Source organism: Melopsittacus undulatus, chromosome 2, assembly GCF_012275295.1.
Source record: "Melopsittacus undulatus isolate bMelUnd1 chromosome 2, bMelUnd1.mat.Z, whole genome shotgun sequence".
NCBI lineage: Eukaryota > Metazoa > Chordata > Aves > Psittaciformes > Psittaculidae > Melopsittacus > Melopsittacus undulatus.
The window spans coordinates 65,978,550-66,001,963 of NC_047528.1; the positions used below are offsets into that span (position 1 = coordinate 65,978,550).

The following is a 23,414-nucleotide window of genomic DNA, read 5'->3' on the forward strand; positions in this document are numbered from 1 at the left end:
CAAATAGTTTTCTGGTCTCTCAGGAATTTGTGCAACTCTGGACTTTATACTAGGTCCTCTAAGTTGTTCTAAAAAGTCACCTACATACTTAAAGATGTTTGACTTTTTTACATTTCAGTGCCTTATTTTTAGTTCTTTATATACATTTTACACAGATTTTCATAGCAGTATACCTTAGATTGGCCACTCCCAGCCATCTCACTATTGATATCACTAGTATTGGTATCACATCTTGAAATGGGAAATAAACCAGATAGTCTTTTTCTTGTTGTTGTTATAAGAAATACGTACATACCAAGTTTATTTTTCTTTTAAATTAAATTATTCCCCAACTATTTTATAAATTTTCTCATTGATTAATTAGGGCTCATGAGTCATTTAGTAGCATTGTTATTATTGATCAAGCACCAAGAAACACAGGAAACATAATTCATATTGATTAATTTAACATTCTAATTAGACATTACTGTGATTACTGTGTAGTCTTTGTGACACTGCTAGTAAGCTAAAATTAAAAAAAATTATGCTATTATATGTCAGTTTATATTTGTGTATTTTCGTGTGCACAAAACTTGTGAGCTAATGAAATGCAAATGTTTCATCTTAGATCTGAAGGTGCAGAAATCTGTGAAAAGGGCATCTAAAAGGTATGTCTGGGCTCATATATACATACATTGCACAAATGGTTTATATTTTTCTTCTGTCATTTCAAACTTCTCAAATGTACTTCTACCTTGTGCTACATCTAACAGGTTTTTGGTTTTTTTTTTTCCTAGTTCTTTAGATATCTCTTCAGCTCTTTGGTTAAAGACCCATGGCTTGGTTGCTAGGCGACTCACCATCGTGGATGCCTTAGCTCCTACTGCTGTTCCTCATGGTGCCAAATACATCCCAGTTCTGGACAAACACGTAGTTTCTAAAGTATTTGATAAGGTAATGCTCACACACTGCTTCAAAGCAAACAAAAAAAGCTTGATACTGTTTTTAGAAAGTTTTTATTCATTTATATAAATGTCATAATTTCATTCCCTAGTGTTTATTGTAGATGGTTGATATCCACTAAATCTGAATGTTTATTCATGCATCAGTAAGAAGATAAAACTGATAGTTAATAGTATTTCTTGCAGACTTTCTCATTAAGTTTTAGAGCTATATTTTTTTTCTTTCACAGTTACCAGTTGATGGCAGTGTGCAGCCATCAGGTATTCAGCAATTTCTCAAGCACCATAGCCTCTACTGAGACATATTAATTCACTGAAGTATTTATTTTAGGTCCATAAATTCATTTGGAAAACTTTGCAGGTGCACAGTTCATGGATTTGTACATTCTCAAGGTTTACATGGGTCTGCTAAGACCTTTTGAAAAATATTTGAATTCAATAACTAAAATTGAAATCTGATAGGTGTAGGCAATTGTGAGACTGTAAAATTTACAATAAATTGTGTATCATGAAGCTCTAATTGCCATTCCACGCAGTATTTCAAGTTTAGTATTTGCTAAGAACACATTAAATTCTTCTTTTACTCTTCAATACCATAATAACATGATTTTGTCTGTCTGCCCCTCATATTCTATTCAAAGTGTTTTATAAACTGTATGAAATGTTAATTTTGCAGGTGATGCTGTTTGTACTTGAGGTCACTCTAGAAATCTGTTAGGAAATGTAACAGCGGGCTCCTGCATGGTAAAGCCCTGCTGAATTTTTATTAACTTGGTTTGAGTAACACAACAGACAACAACCATGGCAATATGAAACTGGAAGAGAGGTACTCTGTTTCTTGCCCTTCAGCTTTCAAGATCCTCCTCAAAATGACAAGTAGTGAGATTTCATGGCTCACATTTCTGGGCAGAGGTTTACCTCATCTGTCTCTGGCAAGATACTTCAAACTAATATGTTCCCATTAACTTTATCTTCTAAGAGATCTCAAGATTAATTCAGTATTAGGAGCTTAGATGTGGTCTGGCACTGATGTGACATAGATTTATTAATAAGAGAAAAGATGTCCTCAGAAAGAGAAGGGAATTTAAAGTCATATGAATCTCATGGGTAGTTATATATATATATACAATAAATATAAAGTGCTTCTGAAAAAATGGTCATGCTACAGTAATTTGGAATCCAGCTAGGCTGTAATGATTCAAACACAAGTAAAACATAACTGAAAAATGTTCCCATTAAAGAAGTTTTTTTAGTATTTTATTTTCTGATTTCTTCCCTTATTCCCCGAACAGGGATTTTAGATTTATTTAAACTGAACCTCATCCATCTTTTTGTCATCTATATACTGATCTCAGACAGGCACTTGGAGAAGCTTCCCACTTAACCGTATGTGTTGGCGACATTTCTGGGGAGAGTAACATTCCCCATCTTCTCCATTTATTTCTTGGATTTTTTTCTGATTGTAATCATTATCAGGACATTGATGTATAAAATAGGGTTTTTTTGTCATGGTTTAACACCGGCCACCAACTAAGTACCACACAACTGCTCACTCACTTCCCCTAGTCCTCTCCACTGCCTTGTGGGATGGGGGGAAGAACTGGAAAACCACAAAACCTGCAGATAGAGTTAAGAACAGTTACATAATTGAAATAAAGTACAGTCACAATAATAACAATAACAATAATAAATAATATTAGGAAAAAGAGAAAGAGGAGTAAAATTCAAGAAACACAGGTGATGCTCAATGCAATTGCTCATCATCTCCTGACTAATGCCCAGCTCATCCCCAAGCAGTGATCAGTGGCTTCTGGCCAACTCCCCCAGTCATTATACTGAACATGACATTCTGTGGTATGGAATATCCCTTTGGCTAGTTTGGGTTAGCTGTCCTATCTTTGCTCTCGCTTGGCTTCTTGTGCACTTCCTCCCTGGCATAGCATGAGAGAGACTGGAAAGTCTTTGGCTTAAAGTAAGTACTACTTAGCAATAACATCAGTGTGTTATAAACATTGTTCTCATACTAAATCCAAAACACAACACTGCATTGGCTATTGAGAAAAAAAAACCAATCTGAGCAAAACAACTCTATCCCAGCCAAAACCAGAATACTTTTCTTACATGAACTGCGGAGTAATTTAAGAGGCTGAATGATGGCAACACTTTGGACTGACAGACCGAGAAAGCATCTTTACTCCTCTCTGTCATCCTTTTCTACCTTTTTCTCTGCCTTTTGAAGGTCTACTTGTAAGTGTATGACTTCTTATTTTGTAAAGAAGTTGACTTATGTCAATGCTGTATTTTGAGGTTTGAAAGGTATTGAACTTCCTGATTCTGCTCAAGCTGGTTAGGTTCCTATGTCTTATTGTGGTTAAGTAAGACTAGTTTCAGTGAGCAATATCCACCTTGTTCATTCTTTGATCATCAGCTCAATGTTTAAAAATGTCTCTCTTAATTTTTAGTACTCCAGTTCCTTAGAAAATATGATCCTCCTGAATAAGAGTATTAAATACATTAAAAAAGTAACTAACACACCAGTATGCTAGAATTAGATGCTGGTAGAGTCTTGTTTTAAAGCAGTACAACCTGGAATATAGTCGTGCTTCAGACATTCTTGTCTCCGTTCTGACCAACCTTTCCATTACTAAAGTGAATTGTTTGACAGTACTGATTTAGTTAGACTTAATTAGTACTTAGGAATCTTAATTTGCAACTTCTAGATAAAGAGATTGTGTAATTTCAGAAGATTTTATTAGCGGGCTGGAATCTATGTCTTAATTCTGACATTTCTTTGGGGTGCTCAGATCTTTCTGCAGCCTTCCAGTGGTCCCTCTAGCTGTTCTGATCCTTGGACATGGACTCATAGGCATTAAGTTATACTGGTGTAGGAAAAGTTGTACAATAAATGAAGTTTTTGTCTTTTATTGTATAACAGATCCTACCATTGGCCCACGTTGGCAACAACAAGAAGTGGATCACACTAGTTAATCCTCAGGCAGTGAATCTTGATGCCTATAAAGAGAAGCTGGAACAAGCAATTAAATCCTATGAAAGGCAAGTCTACTCATTAGAAATTTATCAAGTTTGAGGTCTAATTTCAGATTTTTCTTATGTACTGGATATTCACTCACACATGCTTTGTTTAATACTGGTGATTCTGCACACTGACATACTTTAATCCACCATTTACCTATAGAAGAAATGTTTATTTTCTTAAAAAAAAAAAAAGAAGTAGGATTAAGAGACCCAGGTAATAGGCTAGGAAATAATAACTGTTTGTTCAGTACTAAAAAAATTAAATCATTCTTTTACTTTCTGGGAATAAACTTGACCCCTAAGGAGGAATATCCCCCAAGCATGCAATGGTAGCCAGGCTTTTAATTTATGCTGGAGGGAAGGAATGCCGTCCAGAGGAACCTCAACACACTTGTGAGGTAGGCTGATGCCAACCTTATGAAGTTTAACCATGCCAAATGCAAGGTCCTACACCTGGGTCAGAGCAATCCCAGGCACAGCTACAGGTTGGGCAGAGAAGAGATTCAGAGCAGCCCTGCAGAGAAGGACTTGGGGGTGTTGGTCAATGAAAAAATGAACATGAGCCAGCTTCAGTGTGCGCTCACAGCCCAGAAAGCCAACTGTATCCTGGGCTGCATCAAAAGGAGCATGACCAGCAGGTCAAAGGAGGTGATCCTGCCCCTCTACTCTGCTCTTGCCAGACCTCACTTGGAGTATTGTGTGCAGTTCTGCTGTCCTCAACATAAAAAGGACACGGAACTGTTGGAACAAGTCCAGAGGAGGCCACGAGGATGATCAGGGGACTGGAGCACCTCCCGTATGAAGACAGGCTGAGAAAGTTGAGGCTGTTCAGCCTGGAGAAGAGAAGGCTGCGTGGAGACCTCATAGCAGCCTTCCAGTATCTGAAGGGGGCCTACAGGGATGCTGGGGAGGGACTATTCATTAGGGACTGTAGTGATAGGACAAGGGGTAATGGGTTAAAACTTAGGGTAAGTTTAGGCTGGATCTAAGGAAGAAATTCTTTACTGTGAGGGTGGTGAGGTACTGGAATGGGTTGCCCAGGGAGGTTGTGAATGCTCCATCCCTGGCAGTGTTCGAGGCCAGGTTGGATGAAGCCTTGAGTGGCATGCTTTAGTGTGAGTTGTCCCTGCCCATGGCAGGGGGGTTGGAACTAGATGATCTTAAGGTCCTTTCCAACCCTAACTATTCTATGATTCTATATTTTACATTAACTGACTTCAATTCTGAGGGAAAGAAAAGTGTTTTCTGGTAAAACTTTGATGATCTTCTATTGACAGCATTTCACAGTCTCCCTAAAATTTTAGTGATTTGAAGAACTGTTTACTTACATTTACCCATACAGGTCAATGAATCAGTGCATTTATAATAGTAAGTTGAGTTCACTACTGTGAAAAAGATGGATAGAAGAGAGGTCTGCCTGAAGGTCCTTATAATTGACAATGTAAGAAAGAGTTCTCATGGCTTTTCTTCTGCATGTGGAACAGCAACTCAGTCAAATATGTTTTGCTCTAAATGCACAGTACTTTTCCAGTAACTGAATTTGTAGAGGCTGCAGTTCAGCTTTGTGAATAGTGATTGGTCACAAATTTATTCTGACGTCTATAGATGAAACAATATAGCAGGCCATATATGTTTCAAGAACAGAAGCAAGCATAACAGAATCTATCCTATATGTAGATGGACCATAACATCAGATTTAGTTGGAGAAAAGTGTCAAAAGCAGAAATTCTGTACTATAACAAAGTGAATATCCAGTACTTAAGGAGAAAACCACTGAAAGCTTCAAAATGTCTATCATCTTGTATAGCCAAAAGCTTTTACAAATGGGTTAGTTACAAGTGTGCACAGTAAGAAGTTTGAAATAAGCTTAATTTAATAAGCTTAATTAGTGCATGCTGAGACTGCAGATTGTGAATGAATTAAGTGATTTACATTCTAAAACAGCTGGGGTTTTGTTTATAGTAGATAAAATCAATCATTGGAAATTAATATTAGAAATCTGGTGTTAATGAGCTTTTTTGTACATGCACCAGTAAATCTGGCAGGACTGTTAAAAGTTTGATGGTTATAATCCGAATTTTTCTTAACAATGAGAGGAAGTTTGGAATTTTTTCTACAGTTACAGCAATCTCGGTAGAGGTTTATTTCTATAGTATGAAATGATGTAATTGTGTGGTGGCTTAATTGTTTGAGATGTCAACAGTGAAAACTGTAAGCTAAATGACCCAATGAGAGATTATAATTTATGTCTAAAAAGCAAAAGCAGAAAGTTTAGTGGTGTTTTTAAAAGATCTCAGAACTTCACTGTTTTGGGATAATCCCTTCTGTTTTCCTGTCTGTAGTTTTTGTTCATAGCCAGAGTTTAACAAAATAGAAACTTGAATGGCACAACTGAGAGGTTATCTTAGCAGAAAAAAAACAACCAAATAAATAAATAGCATTTCTCTCTGTGTGTCTCCAGGGTACAGTTTTCTAAAACTGTTTAATTGAAGGAACTGTGTTTAAGTTAACTGGCATTTAATCAGTTTTGTTATTTGATTTAACATGCTGGTGCTGTTGAGAACCATCCACAGAAAATCTGGCAAGAAGCAGCAGTGATTGCCATTAATCCTTCTATGACCCTGAAATAGTCATGCTGCTACTTGATGGAAGATGCTGTTTTCCCATCTTCTCTTGCAGTTGATAATTTCATAGCTGAATGATGAGGATACAGTCTGATGATGCAGTGCTCTTGGAATACAAATCAATGCAGATATCATAAGAAACTGTTTATTAGCTAGCTTTGAGATGATCGGATGCGCAGGGAACTATATTCTCTCAAAAACAACTTTGTTTTCTTTAATAGGCGCCTAAATCTAGTTATTTGGAGAGCACTCCCTCAGGAGGAAAGAGACAAGTAAGTTACCACCTTTCTGTTTTCTAACCTACCTCTGAAAGGCTGATCCTAAATATTTGATACTTTTTATCAATATTTCTGTAACCAACTGGTTTTATTTTCGAATATATCACATATATGTATACTTTACTTTCACCAATGAATATGTGATATGGAGCAATATTAAACTCTGGACATTCTCTTGCATTGCTAATTATTTTTAAAGGAAAAGTCTTGCATTCTACTTGAATGTGCTGGTCTGCTCTTAATCAATGTCAAGTGGCAGGGCCTTGGGAGGGCAGCATATCATTGCCTTTGGCATCAAGTTAAATCTCTCATCCTGTAAAAAACATTTCAGTGACCGGTTTGTAAAGGAATAATAAACACCTTTACAGCATGCTCTGGAACTGTATGTCACACTGGAATTTTTTACTATTTTAACAAGCTTATTTCTGTATATTGATTTAGAAAACTAGTGACTGTATAAATAAGACTGACATCAGTGAAGTTAGATTCTCTTTACTTCAGAGAATAAAGTGAATTAGTATGAGATATTCCTAGGTAGAAAAATAGTAATGAAAATGAGAATGTTTTTAAGAATACTTAAGCTATTGAGCAAAAAATACACAGAGAACTAAGAAGAGCTAAAACCCCGTTCTGGTGCAGGGAGAAAGTGAACACTGTTAAACAAAAGAACATCACAGAATTAAAGAAAAAAGGAAGTAGCTGTCTGTTAATAGACAATGAGTTGTAAAGTATAAGAATTTGACAGGGTGGTATCCAAAACATTTTATTATTGGTAATATATGGCCAATTATGGACATAAGAAAAAAAAAAGAACTATCAATTGTACAGTCTGTTGCTAGAGAGGCATATTTAAATCTTTAATAGTAGTGCATACAATTGAAATATTTGATGTATTTCTCTTCCAAACTTACAATCTGAATGATCATTTTCATGTACTAGAAAAGGGTGACAATATACTTCCAAATCAGTAATCAGGAAAGAAAGAGTAATAAAGGCTACTAACTCGATTACAGTAGTTCTGAAATAATTGATTGAGGAGCTTTCTGGTTTGCTAGTGTGCATTTACTAGAGAAGTGGTAATTTTGTGCTTGTGTTCAAAATGGTTGGGAAATACAATTCAGGAGATAAATTTACTTGACATTGATTATAAATTAATAATGGATTCAGGTAATAGAGAACAAGATCTAGGTAAATAACTATACTGGTCAGGTTAATTTCAATACAAAGCAGTTCCTAGAGTAGAAAGATAAGCAGTGACAAAGAGTAGGGCAATGTGGTAGGCATCACCATGGCTATATGTGTTGATAAGACAGACACTTAAATACTCTGCCCAGTTCTAGGTTTCACATTTTTAAAAATGTTGGCAAACCTGTGGAGAAGAGCCTCAAAAGAGCTACTTTTTGAGTACTAAAAAGAAGTCTGTTACTTCCAGTTGGAGATGTAAAGAATTCTACCTCCTCTGGATTTTGGAGTTTGATTTTTATCAAGATGACTGTATCTAATTGGCATTTTGGTTTATAAGTACCTTCAGGGTGTATCTTAAAACTGGCTCTTTAATCAAGTGGATATTGACATAATCTGAACCATGGATAGAAGCACACTCCTGATCACTGAGTACTACTGAGCAGTGCAAGACTGGCAGAATACCAAACAAAAGGAGTTTGTCTCTTTTTTATGTGATCAGTCAAGAGTGATGTGGCAAATCAAAACTTAATAGATGTCTTTTGCCATTTTAGATTGCCTAGATGCTTCCAGTTCACCATAGCTGCTGCTCCAGAAGGGTCAGGGATTTCTCTGATTTCTCAGTTGTAACTGCAAGCTTTTTATTGATCTACTTATTCTATATAGAACCACATACTCTAGGATATCTAAAATGGCACTGGATGATATCTATGCTCAGCTACTTGAATTGCTCTGTAGATGACATTTTTTGACATATGGTTAAAGCAGATGTGATTGTTTGACAAACACAACAGTAGCTGAATGAAACACAAGAACTTGTGGTATGCAGAAGATTAAATTAATTTGATGTTTTATTCTGCCTTTACCCTTTGTGATTCTATTTGTAAAGTATTGTCATTTTTTTCTGCTTTGATTATTAATTTTTTAAACTTATATTTAAGATTTAAAGAGGATGGGCCAGTCCAATATATGCAACATAAAGAAGCTTTGCTGGAATCTTTAGAGAATTTGGGATGGCCAATTTCCTATGAAGATGTAATATTGTTAGAAGATGAGGTACTGACAGCATTAACATATAAACAACAAGCCTCTGATCTTCAGGAAGCTGCCAAAAAGGAAACTGAGAAAAGCTCAGAATCATGCTTAAGCAACAATAAAAAGGTAAAATATTGGCAATTGTTTCCCCTCCCCTCTCTCTCCCTCCTTCCCCCCTCCAAGGTATCAATATGTGCTTCTGGAATAATTTTATTCCATGATTATAGCTGGTAAAACAGGCAGTTAGTATACAAATGGACCAAGGAATGAAGGTAGTTAAAAAGAGAGCAAGCATTCCATGTTTTTTTCTAAGTATGGAGGAAGTGAAAGTTCTGAAGGTGGGAGAACCACACAAATCAAGCCTCTTAGAAACAAATCAGAACGAAGTTTCTTCTCTCCAAAGACAGTAGAGGTATATATGAAAGAAGAGAAAGAAGAGATATAGTAAAGGCAATTATGATATAAGATTTGTGGTTGGGTTAATATCTGATAAACGGAACTAAAAAAATCTTGTTATGTTGGAGTAATTTGCTGTAAGCTTCTATGGTATCTTTCTCGGAAGAGAAAAGATGGAGACAAGAGATTGGATTCAGCTTCATATTTGGACACTAAATTTTAGTTGTCCATAAAATATAGGCTTGTATGAACTGATGGCTGATCTCAGTATTGTGAATGGAGAAAGTGGCATCTGGAGTTTATCATGGACACTGACTTTTGGTGAGCCAGAGTGCTTTCTCCATTCCATTAATATATTAGGAGAAAGTAGTCTACCTCCTCTGAAACTGTGATTGAAGTTTGTGATTTTATATATATATATACATATATATATATATATATGTCTCCCAGACGAGCCTCTGATTTTACTTGGAGTGCTATTGAGTAGTTTAATGAAATGCATATAGAAATACATGAAGCAGTAAGTATAAAAATAATGCTAGTAGGTTATTTTAGATTACCCTATTGGGAGAGTATACTTCTTTGTCCTTGCTTTTTCTGTTGGGATATACACTGTCAGAAAACATATTGTTGGTTACAATGTTGTATACTCCTGTTATTATTTTAACTCTTTCAGAACATCTTGAAAATCAATTGATAACACCTTAGTGGTATGAATTCTCTGGGAAATGAAGAAAAGACATAAGCTTTTAAAATTGATTTAATCTTCCCTGATGGAAAGATTTTTGTAAACACTACTGATGCTTTGAAATTCAAAGTAGTTACTTTTGAAAAAAAAAACCTTAACAAGTTCTCTCATTTAGTTTCAAATTTTTTCAGTTAAAAGCTTCACCAAACAGTGCTTCACTGGGAGTGCTGCTGTGCCTCTGCAGGACTGCTGTCTAGGTAGTGTTAGAATAATATCAAAACAAGCTCTCTAGGAAATTAACAAGAAAGAAAATATTTTCTCAGACTTATAAATTCTGATGGAGGATATGTAAAAAAATAGAGATTTAATCAAAAAGCTCATATATTAACATATTGCTTTTCTTGTTCATTGCTTCATATCATTGAGTGAGGTAAACTACTCTGACTGAACTTGAAGGTTGGTCTAGTTTCAGTGAATCATAGAATCACAGAATCATAGAATCATAGAATCACAGAATAGTTAGGGATAGAAAGGACCTTAAGATCATCTAGTTCCAAACCCCCTGCCATGGGCAGGGACACCTCACACTAAACCATGTCACCCAAGGCTTCATCCAAGCTGGTCTTGAACACTGCCAGGGATGGAGCATTCACAACCTCCCTGGGCAACCCATTCCAGTACCTCACCACCCTAACAGTAAAGAATTTCTTCCTTATATCCAGTCTAAACCTCTGCTGTTTAAGTTTCAACCCATTACCCCTTGTCTTATCACTACAGTCCCTAATGAATAGTCCCTCCCCAGCCTTCCTATATGCCCCCTTCAGATACTGGAAGGCTGCTCTGAGGTCTCCACGCAGCCTTCTCTTCTCCAGGCTGAACAGCCCCAACTTTCTCAGCCTGTCTTCATACGGGAGGTGCTCCAGTCCCCTGATCATCCTCATGGCCCTCCTCTGGACTTGTTCTGAGTGCTGTATTATGTAGGAATCATACACAAATGGTCATAGAATCACAGAATAGTTAGGGTTTGAAAGAACCTTAAGATCATCTAGTTCCAATCCCCCTTCCATGGGCAGGGACACCTCACAATAAACCATATCACCCAAGGCTTCATCCAACCTGGCCTCGAACACTGCCAGGGATGGAGCATTCACAAAATCCCTGGGCAACCCATTCCAGTGCCTCACCACCCTAACAGTAAAGAATTTCTTCCTTAGATCCAGTCTAAACTTCCCCTGTTTAAGTTTCAACCCATTACCCCTCATCCTATCACTACAGTCCCTAATGAATAGTCCCTCCCCAGCACCCCTGTAGGCCCCCTTCAGATACTGGAAGGCTGCTATGAGGTCTCCACTCAGCCTTCTCTTCTCCAGGCTGAACAGCCCCAACTTTCTCAGCCTATCTTTGTATGGGAGGTGCTCCAGTCCCCTGATCATCCTCGTGGCCTCCTCTGGACTTGTTCCAACAGTTCCGTATCCTTTTTATGTTGAGGACACCAGAACTGCACACAATACTCCAAGTGAGGTCTCATGAGAGCAGAGTAGAGGGGCAGGATCACCTCTTTCTACCTGCTGGTCACGCTTCTTTTGATGCAGCCCAGATAGTGGTTCTTTTTTGCCCTGATGTATACATGTCTGTGTTTGCAAATATGTGTGTATACACACACATGTTAATTTGAAGAGGTCAGCTAAGTGAAACTCAAATGAGCACAGTACAGACATACTCAGTAATGAATGAGAATGTACAATTGAAATTATAACTGTAAATTATGACAAATATCCATATCCTCTGCTTACCAGAGTATAACAAAAATCTTTTGTTTTGACGCTTCTTGACTGAGATATACCTCTGTTTTCACCACGATCAACAATAATTTTCACAATGAGCTGTGGCCTTTTACATTCTATGACTTAAGTTATAAAACGTTGTTAAATTGAATAGGAAGTATTATGACAGCACGGGCCATGAAAATAAGTGACTATGGAAGTATCACATTCAGTTTTCTCTAGTTTTTGAGATTTTTTTCCTGTGAGTCTGTACATTTGAAAACATTTTAATGTCTTCAAAAACCAGATGATCTTTATTTATTTTGTGTTAGTCTGAAAATATTACATTGCTAATGTGGCTATTTTGATTATTATTTTGCCTCTGCCATACAATGTCCCAGTATAAGAGCAGCAGAAGCATGTTCACATTTCATTTGTTGACTGTAATTTTACTGTTGCCTTGAAACAACCACTGTGTGCTCTCAGACATGATGTGATTAACACTGTGCAATCACTTATCCTGAGTCAACCTGCTTTAGGAGCCTAATCAGAGTACCATCTTCAGTAACTGCTAATCTGCAACTGAAAGGCATTAGGAGTGAGAGGCAGAAATGCAGATGTAATTAGAGTTCTGTTTATGTGGTGAAGAAACATAAAAAAGGAGGCTTTTAAAAATGCTGTCAAAGGTTTTTCCAACTGTGATGTCTATCTACAAAATGAGTATAAGAAAATAAACTGCCAGCTGAAATGCGTTACAGCAAGGAAATAGCTGATACTGCACTGAATGAAAATTGCGATTGTGAGATGGTAGAAAAATCGCAATTACCCTGGAAGTCTACTCAACAAAACAGTCTTACATTTCCAGCTATTTTTTTTTCACTAAACTAAAAATACACCCACTTAGTTTTGTAGCCTTTAAGGTTTCTTAATTACCTACACAACTTCTTAAAAGAATTAGTAATCCTTTTTGGATGTCCTTGCTATGAGAGCTTTCTGTTTAAGCCTACAGTTGAATTAATGACCTGGTTATCCTCCCTCTGTGACCTTCCCTGGTATTGTGTTCAGGCTGATAGGTTTGCATATATCTGTGAAAGGCAAGGTATGCCAGTGTCTGTCTTATTGGAGGAGGATGAAGTAGACATCTGTCTGCACAGGACTGTGAGATGACTGAAGACCTTTAGTGATGCAAGAAGTAAACGCTTTGGGAAATGAGGAAACACATGTGGTTTTTATAAAGCAAAATATAAACCACTGAACATTTATGATTACCTAATTGGGGGGTTATAGTAGACTGTATTATATTCAGTTTACTCAGTTCCTTAACAGTCAGACATCATTTCTTATTATGTCTTTTTTCACTGAATTATGAAGCTGCTTGCAACATGATGTTACCTAGTAAAAGGAATTGTCCAGAATGCCTTACCCACTTCTCGTTAGACAATCTCAGGTCTACTGGGGTCATGGCATTACTGTTCTCCAAGCATGATAATTTCCAGAAGAGTTTGGTGTATTCTGTTCAGGACTGACATTTTCACATAGAGTATTTATTTCACCTGTATTATAATCTGGCCTTTGTGAATGATAGAGAACATTTCTTCTCATACTAAATATTTCTGTTTCTGCATATGAATGGAATTCAGAACCTGCAGAGAAATAAAGCTGCATTCATTGCTAAGGATTAATTCTCCTTATGAATATACTTTTTAAAGTACTGTATTTCCCTTAGGATGAGCTCAAATGAGCAAGGCTTAGTTTTCTTCGTGACTGTACTGAATGGTCACCATGGGTATAACCCATTAGGTGACCCCCCCCCCCCCCCCCTTAAAATAGTTAATAAACATAATGTGTTTCTTTGGGTAGAAAGGGCTCACTGACTCTGTTCTCTCTGAAAAAAAAAATATTTCATGTGTAATTGATTTAATTATTCCAAATTTAACATGTATAACTGGGACTTGATTCTTTACAAGATTGGAAATTCTAGATCTCCCTTGGCAGTTTCTTCTATTTCCTGGTGTTCTATTTCTTACACTTCTCATTCTTCCTTACTGTTTAAGGATCACTAATCACTGCCTGTTGATACAGTTTTTGCATTCATGTTTCCTAAACAGCTTGGCATTGCCTGCAGTTGTTCTTGTATCTCTTTAGTGAGAAAAGGGAAAAGAAGTATCTCAAATAGTGCAACAAGAAAAAAATTATAACTTCCTAGAAATGTTTTGTCAAATTTTCCATTGTCAGCAGTGAAGTAACCTGCTGGACAGCCATTGTGTATCTACAAGTTAAGCACTTTCATAAAATTGGACATTTGTCTACATGAAACAAGTTTGTTGCCACTGAAAGCCAGGAAAGAGCAGTGGTTGCTTGGCTCTGGAGGTGTCAGGATTGTGAAAAGCCAAAGTTAGAACCAAGACACATGGAGATCTGTGGGTAGTCTGCCTATCCATTCTTACTTATAGAAAAGTAGAAAAGTACAGCAAAACCTAATCTTTTTGAAAAAGAATTTAAAAATGCATCAGGTAAGGCAAAGGTAGTCAAAGTGTCCTTTACCTCCTGTGGTTTAATATATTGCCTTCAACAGAAGCAGAGCTAATCAGGGTGAAAATAACAGTTATATTTTTATAGTAATATAAATATTTATATATTTATATTACTATATATAAATATTTATTTATATATTTATAACTTTTTAATATTTTTATATTTATTTATATATTTATTATATTTATATAGTAATATATATTTTATAGTAATAAAAGTACTGGAGAATGATATCTCAGAAATGGGCACTCTGACAGTGTCTGGGTCAATTGTGCTGAACACCTGAGGGCTGTGTGAGAAGAAAGAGATGGAATTGCCAGAGATGGATTCGCGGAGCAATCCCAGGCACAGCTACAGGTTGGGCAGAGATGAGATTCAGAGCAGCCCTGCGGAGAAGGACTTGGGGGTGTTGGTCAATGAAAAAATGAACATGAGCCAGCTTCAGTGTGCACTCACAGCCCAGAAAGCCAATCGTATCCTGGGCTGCATCAAAAGGAGCTTGACCAGCAGGTCCAAGGAGGTGATCCTGCCCCTCTACTCTGCTCTCGTGAGATCTCACTTGGAGTATTATGTGCAGTTCTGGCGACCTCAACATAAAAAGGACATGGAACTATTGGAACAAGTCCAGAGGAGGCCACGAGGATGATCAGGGGACTGGAGCACCTCCCATAAGAAGACAGGCTGAGAAAGTCGGGGCTGTTCAGCCTGGAGAAGAGAAGGCTGAGTGGAGACCTCATAGCAGCCTTCCAGTATCTGAAGGGGGCCTACAGGGATGCTGGAGAGGAACTCTTCATTAGGGACTGTAGTGATAGGACCAGGAGTAACGGGTTGAAACTTAAACAGGGGAGGTTTAGATTGGATATAAGGAAGAAATTCTTTACTGTTAGGGTGGTGAAGCACTGGAATGGGTTGCCCAGGAAAGTTGTGAATGCTCCATCCATCCTTGGCTGTGTTCAAGGCCAGGCTGGATGAAGCCTTGGGTGACGTGGTTTAGTGTGAGGTGTCCCTGCCCATGGCAGGGGGGTTGGAACTAGATGATCTTAAGGTCCTTTCCAACCCTAACTATTCTGTGATTCTGTGATTCTGTTTGAATTTAGACAGTATTTCTGAGCTACCTGAATTCTGAAGGACTTGGTGCCTTCATTGTGAATTTTTCAGGAAATAGTGCAGTCTTTAGTGTTTGGATTAATGCAGAGTGCTGGAAGTTGCCCAAGTTATTAGTCAAGCATTACAAATTAGTTGATAATAAATATTCATCAGCAGCTGTCCCTTTGGAGCCTGAGGAATTAAGTAAATGGTTTACCCAAATGCCTTTTTGTGTCTGTGGATCTGTACATCTCCACTAAAATCAGCCTTTGTTAGGTTGTACTTCAAGCAGGCAGTTAACCGCTGTGAGGAGTCTCTAGTTCAGACTGATTCTGAAAAACAGAGCTGTTGATATAATTTATATTCTGTAGGGGTAAAGAATAAACTAGAAAACCCCCACATATCTCCCATTTAAAATATCTCTTTGCCTTTTTTATGTTTGTCTTGCTTATTTTTAGGACTTTTTTTAGGTCTGTTTATGACTTTTGCCTGAAAGATTGAAAAAAAAGTTTGTGACAGTTATAGTGAAACTGAGAGCGAACAATTTAATTATTCCCATTCCCATCTTTCCCATCATTATTACCAAAAATCAAGTCTCAAACAAAATATATCTTATCAGGAAGAAAAATAACATAAACAATGAAGCAGATCGTACACAACCTGGCAAGCAGGGGTGTTTAGGAGGCTGAGTTATGGCTGTTTTTCAGAACAGTGTTTAGATCTGTGGAAAAGTTCAAGATTTCAAGCTGTGTGTTTTTGTGAGTGAAAGAAACCAGATATAAGATGGATGTTTGCAAATGGTTTTAAAAGTTAATGGGAGAATTAATTTATTTAACATTGCCCTTGCTTATTATTTATATTGAGAAACATTATTGTGAACAGTATGAAGAATAGAATAGACTTTTTCAAGAACTAATTTGCAGTTGTTGCAGTAAATATAAATTACAGTGTCATCCTTAAGGATTATTGAAATATACTTATGATAATACTGGGATTACAAAAATACTGAAATTACAAACTTTTCAACAACAAAGAAAACATTGCTATGTCATCAGTTTTAATGAAATCTTTTCAGGAAAGTAATATGTGAAGTGTTCTTTCACATTCTGACATATCCATGTAATAGTTCACTCCTCTCAAAACTTCCTGTAAAAGAGATGTCCTTAATGGGAAGAAATTCTTTACTCTAGAAAAAAAGGGATTCAGGAATATAATTTACTTTAAAGGCAAATAACGCTGAGACTCTATGTATTTTAATGTGAGATATAAAAGGTTTTAATGTGAAAGCATATGGTGACTGTAAAGTCAGGTATGCAGAAACTCAGACAGCCCAGCAGTATATTTTTACACAGTTTCACTTGTTATTTGTGAGTCTTTGACTATTTTTCACATACTGTGAAAAATACAGCCCCCTGCCTCTGTTGTGGTGTGGGATCCATCATACATTTTGCATTCTTCATTCAGTTACTACTAATTGCAGTCACTGACTTCAACTAGGAGTTGAGTCAGTCCAGAGGAAGCCAGCTGCATTGGTATTTCTATGCTTACCATCCAGTGTGTGGTCCCCCAGACCTATTTATGAGCAATTCAGAAGTAAGTTCCAGTGTTCTGTATGTGTGTAGTACATACCAGGAGCTGTAGTCTGTGAAGCTGCACCACAAGAAGGACAATTAGTCTATGAAGAGCCCAAACTAGCAGGGCTGAATGATGGACAGAGGCAGCTCTGGAAAATGTGGTGTAATATTTTGCTAAGCTGGAGTGTTTTAAAAGTGCTGAAAATTTTAATTTGTACTTTATAGTTTGTAACCATTTTTTCATACACTTCAAGATTCATTTTCTTTTAAATTTTGATTCCATATTTGATTTTTAATCAGTCATTCTGTACAGTGAGGTACTTTCAGTGAAAATAAATTACTGTGAAGACTCACCTATCTGGATAAAATTAAATGTGTATAGCACCTTCACTTATTCTACAAAATCAGTTGATTTTTTGTTACCTCATCCTTGAAAAAGGATAGATTTTTTTTTCTAGGAAAATGACAGCCAGAGCAATAATTCATCAAGGTAAATTTCTTCCTGAACACCTGAAAATACGGGTATTGTTATGACCATGTAGAACAGGATTTTATAGTGAGAACTCTTAGATGATCTTATCTGTGAGTACTTTCTGTAGCATTGTTTCTTCTGCTTACAACAATCCTGACTGTTTAAAATAATTCAAGTTTACTGTGGATTGTCTGCAGGGGTCATAACGTTACATTGCCTAAAGTTTTAGTCAGTCCCAAGGGATAGATTGAGGCTGACTGGCTTAGCTGTTGTGAAAAATATAACTGTCTCAAATTACAGAGACTTGAAGAAGGAACTGTGAAGTCAAAATCTAAAAAACCCAAAAAAGGCCAAGTATTTGCAACTCACAAAAGCCAAAAGGTGATTGCAAGATCAGACATCACAGGATTTTATTATCCAGGTATATATTTGTGTCCACATTTTAAATACCATTTAGAGTTTCTTAAGCCTGATAAAACATTAGTTTTGCTCATAATTAGCTACTTCTACCTTAATCAGATTTAATATTACATGTGCATCTGCATGAAAAAAAGAATATATAACTTGTATATGTACATATATACATTTATAAAAAGACATACCTTTTGTAAAGTTAGATGCATTTATATAAGTGCAGAAGGAAATCCTTTTAAATGAGTATCCAAGAGTATCCACCTATACCCCTTTGATGTTTCCCTTAAGTGTTTCGGAAAAACAAGCTTTTGAATATGTTCAAATAATTCGCTAAATGCTTCTGCCTTTTTACTGAGTTTTGAATCAGAAAGATCAGTAGGTAAAATCATGTTCTTTTTTTTTCATAAAAAAACCCCACGTGTGTATGTGTTTGCTTTTGTGTTACCTTTACTTGTTTACTTGGGTTTTTTTTAATTATGCATTTTTAACTGTGGAAATAGCTTCATTATGTCAGCTATCACCCACCCAGACCAACTTACGCATTTCAGACCTGGTCTTGAAAATTATCCTTTGTTTTACTTTTATGGCATTATTAAGAATGGTTACTAAGACTTTATTTTTTTCTTAGGTACATATGTCTCTATTGCCCTGGCACAGCTTATTTTAGCTAAATGAAAATGAAGAGTGTATAGTATAGATGCATTTGACCTCAGTGATAAAAGAAAAATCATTTTAATATTTTATTATGTTATTTTTTTAGGAACTGTGATAAAGAATATCAGTTCTACCTGTGCACTTGTTGACTTAAGCAATGGGGAGACCTGTATTGTACCTGTGAAGTTCATTATACCTGTGGGAGGTGCTATGCCATGCCCGTATCTGCAGGTGAAAAATCGTATTTTTTTTAAGACAGCAAATATGCTTTTTTAATTTTGTTCATTTGGTCACACATAGAATAAAGGATAGATTAAAAAAACTCCACTTTTATATAAAATTTTTATTCTAAAGAAGAGTTTTTAGTGATAGTAATATCATGCTATTTTTAACATGTTACTTTTTAATTTGTTTGGAGCTTGTTTTCATTGCAATCCTATTTCTTTGTTTATTAGAATTCTCTATTATTTCTTTCTAAAAAATGAGTATTTGCCTATCTATGGAAGAAAGGTGAGCTTTTTGCAGGAGAATGATTGTTTCCTAGCACCGGGATTGCAAATCAAGTAGAGCCTTTTATATACAGTGTGATGAACAGCAGGTTATAACCATTTGTTTTTCACAGCTTATTTTAAATCCAGCAAACAACCTCATATTAAGGCAAATAACAGTAATGGAAAAAATGTATTCCATTTCTGGTTTTGTTTAAAATGTATCACCTGACTATTGTAATCACAGTTGTTTTTTCAGGTGATTCTTGTTTTACACAGGAGATGATAGATACAAAAAGAACACAGAATGGATTCAGTTGTTTTGAATACAAGAAGCATTTTTGTGACTTCTTCCTTACACTTGAAACTAGAGACATGCTTTTCTTTTCTGTTTGGTATCAAGTCAAATCCTGATCTAGAGGTTCCTGGCATTCCATAGGGAACATCCAACTACAAAGAAGATCTGCAGAAATTGATAGAAAGTTGTGACTTCTATGTTATTTTTTAAAATAATTTTTATAGGTTAATTATATACGGAATTCTCTAAAACTCCCAAGGTTGGTTTAAAATTTTGCTCATTAAATACATATAAATTTGCATAAAGTCTAAGAGAATTAGGAATTGTAAGAGTTTCCTCGTTCAGTTTGACTTGCTTGTTGAGCCCTAGTACATTTAGTAGGACTCTGTCATTCATTTTTGTTTTATGTTCTCTCCCTGATTCAGTGGAAATTATGAGCGATTGGTACATGCAAGGACCAAGTTCTTGCCTTTTAAAGATCTATATTAAAGCATGGGAACATGTTAGAATGATGATTTGCATAAAAATATTTTCATATTTACTTTTTCTGTCTTGTAAAACTCGTAAGTTACAAAGTTCTTGCAAACTGATGCTTTCCTGATGTGCAGGTTGGAGACTACGTGTTTGCCAGAACTGGGACACAGACAGGAAATGAATATTATGTGCCTGCCATTGTCATAGCAACACCAAAGAACTTGGAAATGGGTGACAAACTGTACACAGTTCTGATGTTCAACAACAGGAAAGTAAGCAAACCTAAAAGATTATATCAATTTAACAATAGTATTACCATTGCTTGATTTTTTGATAAGGCAGATAAAATTTTCCAGGCTAATGAATTCACTGTTCCAATCCCTATCTCTATTTCACCAAAGCAAATTAGATTTTAGAGCTCAATTGATAAAGAGCTCATGTAATAGACATGAACCAAGAAATTCTGTCGAATAATTTCTTCTTAAATCGTACTCTTCTTTCAGCTATGATCTATTTGGTGGCTTTCACAAGCTCCATGCTGCTAAAATGAGAAACATATGGAGTTTTATTACGGTCACTATAGTCTTTGATTCATTTAATTATGTTTATTTGTTTGCTTGCAAGCCATCATGATAATTTCACTGTGGTTTTCGTAGTGTAGAAAATGTACATTTGTACTTGAAACTTTTTTTTATTTAGAGGCTGATTACAGTTAAACTAAAACAGTTGACTTTTTATATGTATGTCTCTTCATTGTTTCTGAGATTTTGATTTAAATTAGGTGAATGTTGATTGTATTATTGCAGGAACACTGTGTAAGAAGCAGGCTTATTAAAATCAGCCAAATGAAGTATGCTTTTTCCTGTCGGTATATCAGAATGGTACAGATGGTGGATTATATGATGTGAGTATGTTTGAACTTAAAAATATAAAAATTATTTTGCATGAATCCTAAATGTTGTACTTTGGGTTCAACTATGGTGTCAAGATTTCCATATGTAGTACTCTAACAATAGTTGTGAACAGGTTTGCTCTACGCATGCAGCCAAGTGATTTGACCCACAAGTGTGTGAAGCAGAAGAGCAGTAACTGTCCATCATACCATTTTATTATCTGTAAATTTATTGCCCTATTTTTATTTTGGAAACATTGGTGGGATGAGAGGGTTTGAAGTTTAGCCTCAGGAAGCTGTTAGAGGATTGTTGAAAGGTGAAATGGATTATCTATTTGTTGTAGACTGCTTACATCTGATTACTAGTTTTGAAGACACCAAGGCCCAGATACATAGAGGGACATTGTGGGACCCAGAGCAGTAATCCTTTGAGCATTTGACAGTTCTGAGAGTAGAATTTAGGTGCTTTAGCTCCATGGATGTATACTCTATGTCAAGATCTACAGTGCAGAGTGCAGTGAAATATGTAAAGCGGCTAATGATGAAGAGAGCTGAGCATCTGAAACGCAGCCTCTTTTAATTAAGATACCCACTTACATCCCTAGACTGGACATATTTGAGATTTCCAGGGTTTTGGGATTTCCAGGGTCCTCTGTTGACATTGGGTAACCTACATAAATGATAATTTTTAGTGTATAGGCAACATAGACCCTATCCACAGGTATTCAGATGAAGTGCATTGTTGTGCCAATAAAAACCTTGATAACCACTACTGATCCACAACATTCCACAATTTGCTGCCAGAATCACAGCACCTTCTTTTGCACATTTGCAACTTTATCATCTACTTCAATATATTTCTTTCCATCTTTTTCTACATCATATGTCATGTCTGGTGCTGCTGAATTTTTAGTCTCTTCCAAGAACTAATGGTAGAAACCTGGTACTGTTGAGCTTTTATAGTTTAAAATATTTGAAGTTTCCTACTTCTTGGATCTATAACTCTTTACAGTAAATTATTGTGTAACACTTGAGAACACAGTCCCTGACAATGTGCTTACTAATCTAGAATATTTGTCTTTTGCTTTTTTGCTAGCATCTGCTTGGGGAGGTTTTCCTGCAATCACAGTGGAAGAAATAATTATGGCAGAACAAGCATTCTGCAAATGTAACTGACAAATTAAATATGCAAAGTAAAACATTATGTGCTCTTGGCCTATACTATAAAAGACAATTATTCCCCAAATTATTTTTGTAGTCATAAGAGGTAGGCAGAACTCAGGTTCAGAGCTCTGTTATAGAATCATAGAATAGTTATTTTATAAATAAAAGGGAAACTGAATTTCAAAGTATTTATAGCCATGTCAAATAGTCAAGAGTGTGATAAGTCCTTCACTTTTCAGTACTGTGAGATATGGGAAAAGGTGAAATCTATCTCATGTAAAGAAGAATTTTAAATAGTGTAAGATATGTGCGCTTTTACCTTAGTGAATTTACTTGTCTGATTTTCTAGCCTGGACAGAGAGACCACACAGCCCTATCCTCACTCATCTGTGGAAGATGAAGGAGGAAAAGAAGAAAAGAAAAGTGTTGTGAAAGAAGACAGGGAAAAAAAGAAAAAGAAGAGGAGACCAGTAGACAAAAGAGATCCCAGGGAGAAGATGTCAGACTCTGATGATCTTTTGTTTGTCTCCAGAAGGGAAGTAAAGCAGAGAGGAAAGAAATTCACTGCCTAGCAATGAAGAAGAATTTGGAGGTAAAGAAGTAGCTATGGAAAATAATAAATATTAGGGATTAAACAGATCTGATGGTCCTTTAGTTAATCCCCACACAAGAAACCTGGTTTCTGCTTTTCTGGGTATTAGACCAGTCTGCTTTGCCATGTCCTATGTGATGAGGTTTTTTTATCTCTTTTGGAAATCATTCTTCACACTGATGATTCTCAGTATGTATTCTCACAGCAAGGGAAGAAACGAATAAAGCATGTTCCAGAAGATACTATCTTAATTTTCCTAACATATGTAGTAGCAGTGAATATGCAATAACACCAACCTTAGTATCTGCTTATAAGCAGAGTATATATTCCAGCACTTCTACTGTTTGATACTTGTTAGAATAAAGGTGTATCTATATTGCAGCCATTAAATTATTGTGTATGGAGCTCAATGCTTCACAGGGTAAATTGATTTTAGAATCTGAGCTAGCTCAAATGAGGCTGACATCAGTATCTATACTTCCTGTATACTTCCTCTGCAGTAGAGACCTGGGCTAGCGCAGGTATGACATTACATGCCACAGTCAGCTCTTCATTTTAGAGATCCTATTCTCAGTCTGTGGAAAGATAAGAGGATTTTTATCTGTATGTTCTATTTATACCTCTTGTATAATTTTAGATGTTTTCAACATCCTCATTAATTACTTACTTCAAGAAGTAGTGGACTATAGATTCACTCTATCATCATATTTTTAGTCAACTTGAACTTTGTTCTGTATGCTCACTCATGTTTTATACCTGAGGGGGGGGGCAACGAGAAATCCAATTCTAACCATTCTATGATTCTATGATTTTAAACATTGTATGCAA

The 23,414-nt window shown here is 36.2% G+C and overlaps 1 protein-coding gene across 1 annotated transcript in view; it reads left to right on the top strand.

The window, feature by feature from the left end:
- The window catches only part of VWA3B (von Willebrand factor A domain containing 3B), a 60,010-nt gene extending 39,164 nt beyond the window's left edge, over nucleotides 1-20,846 (top strand). The window contains exons 18-26 of the mRNA XM_034059951.1: nucleotides 608-647; nucleotides 777-933; nucleotides 3,877-3,995; nucleotides 6,823-6,873; nucleotides 9,003-9,222; nucleotides 17,911-18,031; nucleotides 18,785-18,909; nucleotides 20,073-20,210; nucleotides 20,745-20,846. Of these exons, the coding sequence (XP_033915842.1) occupies nucleotides 608-647; nucleotides 777-933; nucleotides 3,877-3,995; nucleotides 6,823-6,873; nucleotides 9,003-9,222; nucleotides 17,911-18,031; nucleotides 18,785-18,909; nucleotides 20,073-20,210; nucleotides 20,745-20,846 (1,073 nt within the window). The remainder of the gene's footprint in view (nucleotides 1-607; nucleotides 648-776; nucleotides 934-3,876; nucleotides 3,996-6,822; nucleotides 6,874-9,002; nucleotides 9,223-17,910; nucleotides 18,032-18,784; nucleotides 18,910-20,072; nucleotides 20,211-20,744) is intronic.
- Nucleotides 20,847-23,414: the final 2,568 nt, after the last annotated feature.